Raw genomic sequence first — 9,283 nt, 5'->3', positions numbered from 1 at the left:
CAGGGCTAAAATTAGGGGGCATCGCAGCAATGACGCAAGATGGCTAAACCCGTCTGTCTACTCCACTCTGTAACAACGGCCGGGATCAAGATGCATGGAAACGTACCCGTACACCGTCGCTGTTATTGATGACATGGTGTTATTTTTAGAAATCGTTATCATCTTTCCGTAACTCTCGGGGGCCGTAGCGTTCAGTATAAAGGAGTGTCTCGAAATGCGGTTGTACAGCAGTGCGCTGACACACTATCCCAAGTGTTGTCGCAAAGTTTCGGTGACAATATCGAACGGATCTGACCGCTCCTCCTCGACTGCGACAACACCAAGAGCCGCGGCGAACAAACCGGACCGCACAAAAGACACAACTTCGGCGATCATCGGGGACCGGGTAATAGAATCACAGCCTTCCGCAAACATGCCTGCCTTTTCGTGTTATGAAGCTGCGTCGCTGAAGCCAGTTTACTTCACTTCGACGGCTGAAATCAAAATTTGTCGGTCCGATGGAGTTGAGCACTCTGTGCCGATACGCATTGTGAGGGAGTCAAGGACCAAACAATCGTCTCCTGAATCAGTCTCTCAGTGTGGGGAAAGTACAGCATGTAATGAGACTGGCATGGTTGTGAATTTGATAGATCAACTGAGCTATGGAGCAGATGATTCCGCGGACTGCCCAGAGTTAGACTTTTACAACTGCAAGGACATAATAAAGAGGACACTGGACATTCCAGATGTGGAGGTTGGCGTTTCTGGAAAGCAATTGTTGCTCCTCAAAGGGGATGATCCAAACTCATCACTACATCTGATGACGGTGAGACCCCTGACCACAAGTAGGCCTAAAAGAGAAGCCTTAATGGAAGACAATGACCATATTGACAAGTGTCAGTCCATCCCTCCCACTCCCACTGACCCAGAGGTCTTTGAGCTCAGTGTCCTGCAGGAGTCACCGCTACAGAGGGGCACCGAGAAAGCTGGCATCAACGACAAAGTAACTCGGTACCTGGCAGAGGTGGAGAAACAGAACAAGTACCTCCAGGAAAGGCTTAAGTACAGATTCCACATAATCCCAGATGGCAACTGTCTGTACAGAGCTGTGAGCAAGGCCACGACCGGAGAGCAGTCCGGGCACAAGGAGCTGAGGGAACAGACGATGCACCACATAGCCGACCACTTGGATGAGTTTAACCCCATCATCGAGGGGGACGCCGGAGAGTTCCTGATCAACGCGGCGCAGGACGGCGCCTGGGCCGGTTACCCAGAGCTCCTGGCCATGAGCCAGATGCTCAACATCAAAATCTACCTGACAACCGGGGGGAGTCTGGAGAGTCCCACCGTGTCCACCATGGTGCATTATCTGGGAGAGGAGGATGCCTCTAAGGCAGCCATCTGGTTGAGCTGGCTCAGTAATGGTCACTATGATGTTCTTTTGGATCGCTGCCTCCCCAACCCAGAATATGAGGACTGGTGCCATGACTCACAGATACAGAGAAAGCGTGATGAGGAACTGGCAAAGTCCATGGCAGCCTCGCTGTCCAAAATGTACATAGAGCAAAATGGACCTATGTGAATACATTATGGTCTTTAGTACTTGAGAACAGAAAGGGCGTCCTGTTGTACAGTAGGCCTACAGTGTCGAAACTGTTATTTGCACTTTGTTGTTGCGTGGTTTCTACGTACGTGCCTTAAATTATTTTTATACGTTTTATATTAGACAGAAGTGCAGTGCACAATCACGTACAGTTTATACATAGGCTACTTAAATAGTAGGCCATTGCTCCTGAAATAATCTTTAGGTAGCTTTTGCAGTTTTTTTTATGTTTGATCATGTGTGGAACAATGTCGAAATGATGAGTGAAGTTTCAAACTATTCCTTTGCTTTTATGTGATTTCTGAGCATTTATTTATTTGCCTTTTGGCGGTGCACTTACAGACTTTTATATTATGCCTATAGTCTAGGCCCTCAATAAAATATTTTGAAATAAACAAAGTAGCATGATATGGTGTGAACACACACACACACACACACACACACACACACACACACACACACACACACACACACACACACACACACACACACACACACACACACACACAAGGAGGCTTAAAATAACTACATTCTATGTGTATTGTATGTGTGGACAGTAGTGACACTATTGTACAGTATGTTGTATTGAAAGCTAATCTGTGAAAACCAATGAACCGACCAATGAACCGTTCAAGTGAGAGATAGCAATCTATCAGGTCCAACTCACAGTCAGATATAATAGTATGGTCACAGCCTACTACTGTTTGTAGCCTATTACCATACCAACTTTGTGTAAAAGTCAGTGTTAGCTTACATCAGGGGTCAGCAACCTTTTTGAAATGAAGTGCCATGTTTTTATTTTCTCGAGTGTCAGTGTGCCATGTCAACATAAATTTTAATGACAAATATTTTTGACATATTTTGACTGGCAGAACATAACAATCATTAGACCCAGAGCAATAATCCACCTATCTCCCCGACTCCCTCCCCAGTCAGAGTTCAGAGTTTTAATGAATGTAGAAGTATGTGCAAGATGTAATTTGCTATAAAATAGCTAACTTCATTTAATTGACCACTTTTAAGAAACAAATAATGACAAATGTTTTAACATATTTTGATTGGCAGGACATTGTCATAACGATCATTAGACACAGAGCAATAACCCATCTATCTCCCTGACGCCTTCCCCAGTCAGAGTTCAGAGTTTTAATGAATGTAGAATTTTGTGCAAGATGTAATTTGCAATAAATGATCTTAACTTCATTTAATTGACCACGTTTAAAAAATATATTTGATTTTAAAATGAAGATCCTCTCTCTCACACTTCTGCCAGTGTGCCGGTGATCACCCTCCCCTGTGCCGATGTTGGCACTCGTGCCTAAGGTTGCCTACCCCTGGCTTACATGATACCAACTTTGTGTAACAGCCAGTTTTGGTTTGTGTAGTAATGACATTTCTCGTTTTGGCCGCTAGATGTCACACTATGCCCCCATATGCACCTTTCATACAATCTCAAAGTCAAAGACCGTTGTTGTATCCAACTAACTCCAATAATAATACACAGAAAAATATATAGGCCTAGCCGCTACTATTGTGTTCAACTCTCGATTAACATTAATCTACCATTGTCTGAAATCGAGTTAAAAAGACTGCACATGAGTTTCAGATAGCCCACGTGCAATATACGTTATTCATATTTGCCTACAAGCACGGCAATTAAACATGTTTTAAGTTCGTAAACTCAAGAACCGCCTCTCTGAATTCTATGGTGTCGTTTATATTGGAACTCAATAAAGCACAACGTAGGCCTACAAGTCAAATACAGTAGTAGCACCGTTACTAGGCTATGTCTAGCCTTTTGAGATGACGTAACTAGCTCTGCAGTCATGTGGACGGCGAACAAACTTTTTTTAATGCAGGGGTAAAAAAAAAAAAAAAAAAACATCATAGTGCCTCACCCTGCGTGAATGGCCACATTACATGCTAGGCTACATTTGTAACAGGCGTAGACTGACGTGACAGCCAGGTGAGGTGAGCGTCAAACACCGCGGTAGGCTGGTAGGCTACTGTGGCTGGGGACACTGGACAGCTGCGACTGACACAGTGGCACAGAGTAGAGGGTGAAAGCCAAGGGAAAGTGAATGACACACGGTGGTAAAGCTGTTTGAGAGGCGCCTCTTCCGCCGGGCGTCACACGAGCCGAGGAGACGGTGAGCCGCCGACGCTACATCTCCCAGAAGTTACTGGATACTTTGAAACTGAACTACCAAGGCAGCAGCATTTACAAGGCTGATCCGTTCTGACCGGAGTGGAGTGGTATCCTATCTATCGACCATGTCGGGACATCGGGTGCAGTTCGCAGATCTTCCACCCAGTGATCGCAGAGGAAGCCCTAAATTTCAAAGTAAGGAATTAAATATCCCTGATCCTCAAGCTGCTGAATGAGATTGTAATACATTACCATTACACGTGATATTAAAAATGCACATAATAAGACACATTTTGGACTTTTACCACCACTTTTTTTTTGTAAATAATTTAAACTGAAGCTGCTTTGTAAAATCAAATGAAAAATCTGGCAGTGAAATGTGTTAAGCAGTTTTCCCATACTATAGGCCTATGTATAAATGCCTTTTTTAAATTATAGCTGCCTGTCACTGTATATTAGGCTACTTAAGTTATAGGGAAAGCACTGTTGGTGACATTGGTTACCTGACCTGACCCGTGGCCTAATGATTTGAACTTTCCTAAACAAACAAACAAAAAAACACAATTAGACATGTGCTGGTTTTTATTGATGACTTCACGTATTTTGTTAGAGGATAATTGCTGCTGTACTGTGTCTTTTGAGTAAATGTCCTGTGTCCAGCCCCTGCAATTGAGCCCACGAATATCCCTCTCTCAATTAAAACCTTGGAAATAGGGAGGAGCTGAATGGGTTCCTGTTTTTTCCACCTGGACATCCTTACAAGCGTATAATAATGTTTAAATTAACATATCACTGTCAAGTCTACATATAGAGTACATTATAAAACTATCCACATTACTAGGCTATAGATGCTTTATGGTCCTTTTTGCATGACTGAGCTGCGTAGGCATTGTGTGTGAGTGAGCTGTGATCCATACTGTATTGGAATTGGCTTTGTGGTGTGTTTTCCTCACAAGTCACTTCATTGAATCTCTAGCTGATGTGAAATATTATTTGAAGTAGCCTATCAGATGGCAGGTGTTACTGTTGTGTTTACCTGCTCACTTCCAGTCTTGTGGACACTTTAATTCTCTCTCAGTGATGTGATTGAGTTTGAGATGTGGAAGGGAAGTCATCACCATTTTCAACACACTGGTACGACTAACGTTTATCGCTGTAACACAGAAGAGTGTTCTGTGCTCGAAAGTTGTAGGCTACTGGTAACTCCTTTGAGGTCACTGGGCTGGGGTATTACAATCTGTAAATCCTGACTTTCTGTCTTTTAGCTACTACCCTCAGTGGCTGTGACATTGTCCTTGTTCACTGTACTTATGGCAAAATAGCGATATTGACTCAAGAAAGTATGAATTAGACTGATGTAATGGAGGTGTCACAGACAAAACCCATGAAATGCACCATGGGAATTCTAGGACCTCTGGGAACAGAAATACAAAATGAGACAATGTTTTCATATACCGTACATCAATAATCATCCACAATGAACTGAAATGCACTATGTGAGTGTTTCCCTTTAAATCTCTACTCGACTGCATGCCACAGCCGTCAGAGGATGCAGCATATGGAGTGACTGCATGTGGCTTTTGTGCATTTATTGCACCGTTCGACAGGGGGAAAATAATTGTTCCTTCGCTTGGGAGCTGTGTGACAGTGTCAGGTGGAGCTGCTCATGTGGTACGCTGCATCGCATGCACTCAGCATGAGACAGCAGATTAACTGAGCTCATCTCCAGGGTGATAGCTTGAGACAGGCCATGCGAGGGCAGAGAGACGGACACAATGAAGATGTCACTTTAAGAGCTTGCATGCTCCTGGGTTACGTGACTGTATAACTGAATGTGCAAATCTGAAATGAAATGTATGTTAAAATGCTAAATTGAGCATTATATAGCACCTTTCTCCTCAGTGCTTTACTTGCATTCACCTATTCCCACACTGATGGTGGAATGCAACCATGCAAGGCACAAACCTGCTCAGTGGAAGCAGTTAGGGTAAGTAAGTGTCTTGCTCAAGGACACTTTGACACTAAGCCGAACTTGTAGATAGGCTATTTTCACTGAAGAGATTTGGTTTAGAGAGGAAAAAGGAGTGTGCCAAGGATAGAGCCCTGGGGGATATTCAACATGAGTATATAGGCCAGGGTTTAAGTGGTTAAGACAGCCTCTTGAAAAGCAAGGCCCAGCTAAATGTTCTCACTTTCCATATTTTTTATCCATGTGAGACATTTTGTTCTAACAAAGATAATCACTACAAGTACACATGAATATGCTCACACATTTCAAGGCGATCTTTTTATATTTTGAGATATCTTGCGTGTTAGTGGAAATCTTTACACAAGGGCTGCACTAGACTAGAGAAAAGGCTTATGGGGTCACCAAAATCAGTAGGGCCCGACCTCCTGGTAACTTGAATGTGCACAGTAAATTCCATGGCATTCCAACAGGTACCACACTTGCAAATTAATTCTGTCCATGTCCCTTTTATGCCCATATATGGAGATCCCTGATGTCATCAACATTAAGCTCATATCTGGGAATGCCCATATATGGACATATTGTGTCAGTCTCATGATGATGACCAGTGTGATTGTCGCACACGAGTCACACTTGCAAATGAATTCCGTCCTTGTCCCTTTTATGCCCATACATGGAGATCCCTGATGTCATCAATATTAAGCCCATATCTGGGAATGCCCATATATGGACATATTGTGTCAGTCTCTGTTGTTTCAGTGCGAACGTGATTGACCAACGTTTGCATTGAACATTTTAAATGAGCACATTCCACTTGAATTGAAAGAAATACCTACTAAGCCCATTGAAGGCCAGAGATTTCTGTGCCGAGGCCCGAGTCCAAAATCGCGGAGCCTACTGGAAGTGCCCTAAAGATAGTTCTTCTATCCGGATCTGGCAGGCAGGCAACCGTGAAAGTCGCTGTTTTTTCTTAGCAATCAATGAGTTTGGAAGAATAGCTGTCACACACTCGTAGTCGTATCGCCGCTGTAAAAATATAAAATTCATTAGAATCGATGAAGGCAATGCTGTAGAAATGTTTCTTTTAATGTTCTAAATTTGATTTCCGTTATGAGCATGCAGCTGCTCTCTTTCGCTCTTACTACTAGGACTCGCTTCACAAGCCAGCACCTGTTTTCACACAGACACACCCTCTTTAATCAGGAAAAAAAACTGTCACACAGAAGCACCTGCACACAAGTGACATAACTTATCAAAATACATTGGTTCTCAACGCTCAGCTCAAGTGTTGTTTCCATGTTGCTTTTTGACCAGTGATCACTGTGCCATTTATCGCTTGCCAGCTTTCATTTGTTCAGGATGTCCACAAGAAACATTAAACATTGCTGTCTACTATATCTCACAGGCAGTATCTGGTTGACTGCTCTGGGGAAAGGGCAGATACTGTGTTGGAATGATAATGACAGAATGTTGTGTTTCCTTTACCAGCACAAGAATGCAGACAGAAACGGTGCCGCTGTCAAGCTTGAGAAAGCAGCAGTTGGTTTTGATACCATGGGCTAACAGATCAGATAGCAGTGACGGTCACTTTATAGCTACGTCCTTACACAGTATACAACTTACACTCATCTAAACATATTACTGTCACTCCTGTCTTTTCAGCAGTGGTGCTGTATGACATACTCTGTTAAGCTGTCTGTCCCTGTGAGGAAGCTGATCCCACTGAATAGCCAATTGGAAATTGCAAAGTCCTCCAGAGATGCCAAACAGCTGTTTTCACAGTGGATTTAAAGCCCTTAAGTGCTCTTAAGTTATTCACAGCGTGAAGCAGTGTAGCTCAGTTGCTTAACGCTGGTTTTTGACATTACTGAAACGAAGCGGATAAAAGTGCAGAACTTTTTTTTAGGCTTCTTTAGGACCTAACGATGGATTTTATAAGGGTAAACATCATGGATTTTTGATGTTTACCCATATAATATCCATATCAAGTTGGGCTCCCATAGACTTTCTATACAGGAGGAAAATACCCAGAAAAGAAATCTGCTTTGCAAGCATTTGTTTTGCACAAAAATCTTTCCTTGGGCGAGAAATGGCCCCCAAAAACCTGTGAAAAATGATGACTCATCACTAAACCATCATTTTGTGGGGCCATTTCTCGCCCAAGGAAAGATTGTTGTGCAAAACAAATGCTTGCAATGGATTCAGAATCATGACAAACCCCTAGTTAGACCCCTACCATCCTACTTAAAGCAGATTTTCTTTCTGGGTATTTCCCTCCTGTATAGAAAGTCTATGGGAGCCCAACTTGATATGGATATTATATGGGTAAACATCAAAAATCCATGATGTTTACCCTTATAAAATCCATCGTGAGGTCCTAAAGAAGCCTAAAAAAAGTTTCTGAGCTTTTATCCGCTCCGTAGCGGTAATTTCACTAAGCCATTGCACTAGTGAGATTTAAGTGTACACACTGTGGCCTATCTTCTGGCCAGGAGTAATACGCTGGTGTTTTGTCTCCTGTAATTGGGGACATTAGTCTGAGATTAAAGCACAAATGTCCACTGTATCCTGTAACCTTGTCTTATGCAGCCTTGTCTGCATCATAATATGTACTTTAGGCTAAGGCTAAATACTAAAAAGATATGATAGATTTCGTCTGTGCTGACTTTTCTATGGGTTAGGTTTTGTGAAAACCATCAATTGTTCCATTAGCAGCTGTCACAGTGCAGGAGCATATCTTCTTCTTCTTTGTCTTCTTGTTTCTCTTCTTCTTCGCCGCCTTCCTATTTCAGCTAATTCCCATTATGGGCCACCACAGCGGAACATCTGTTTCCATCTGCTTCTGTTCTCTGTGCCCTCGGTCACTCCAGCCACCTGCACGTCCTCTCTCATCGCTTCCATAAACCTCCTCTTTGGCCTTCCTCTTTTGTCTGATGCACGCTCATTACTGTATGTCCAGATGGCCACGGTCACAGACACTGGTGCAAAAGCGCATATATACTGTACATTCCAGTAATTTACACAAATCACAAGTGTTGGACAAGATTTCGTGAAGTCTTCAATTCAATTAATGCATAACAAGGTTTTTAATATATCTCCTTCACGTCTGTCCTCCCATGTGTGCTAGCTCATTCTAGGAGTTTGCTGCTGTTGCCTCGATGACAAATTGAAATCAGCTTAGAGCCTATTTTGGGGAAAAACTAAATTAACATTTGTTTTGACTGTTGGCATTTTAATCCAGTCTTCAAGTATTCATTAGAGAGGTGAGAGCACACCTCAAGGTCATTGCTGCCAGAGAAACACCCAGGATGGTATTTGATTATGAAAATGAGTGGTGATATTTTCACAGAGATTTAAGAGTGTGGCAGCACGGGTACATCGTACGGTACAGCATATATTTGACCCGGGATACCTCCTCTGGCTGTTATTCCTCTCCTCTCTGGTGAATGGTTTGGAACCGGACTTGATGGATTATCCATCCTCTGCTGTGATGTGATGATAGGATAACAGTGGAATGTGGAAAGCAACCAGATGTTGCATTCATTCTTTTCTTCACTTTCCTAATTGACTCCCACTGGTGGGT

At 42.9% G+C, this 9,283-nt stretch overlaps 1 protein-coding gene across 1 annotated transcript; it reads left to right on the top strand.

The window, feature by feature from the left end:
• Positions 1-214: 214 nt before the first annotated feature.
• Positions 215-1,561, top strand: otud1 (OTU deubiquitinase 1; the record flags this gene model as incomplete). The annotated part of the gene is made up of 1 exon (XM_080751757.1): positions 215-1,561. The coding sequence occupies one exon, from the start codon at positions 215-217 to the stop codon at positions 1,559-1,561; it is 1,347 nt and encodes a 448-aa protein (XP_080607883.1).
• Positions 1,562-9,283: the final 7,722 nt, after the last annotated feature.

The sequence above is a fragment of the Nannobrachium achirus genome (genome assembly GCF_963921795.1).
Source record: "Nannobrachium achirus genome assembly, chromosome: 21".
Classification (NCBI taxonomy): Eukaryota; Metazoa; Chordata; class Actinopteri; order Myctophiformes; family Myctophidae; genus Nannobrachium; species Nannobrachium achirus.
The sequence above is the reverse complement of the archived record's forward strand: the minus strand, read 5'-3'. Positions and strand labels throughout refer to the sequence as shown.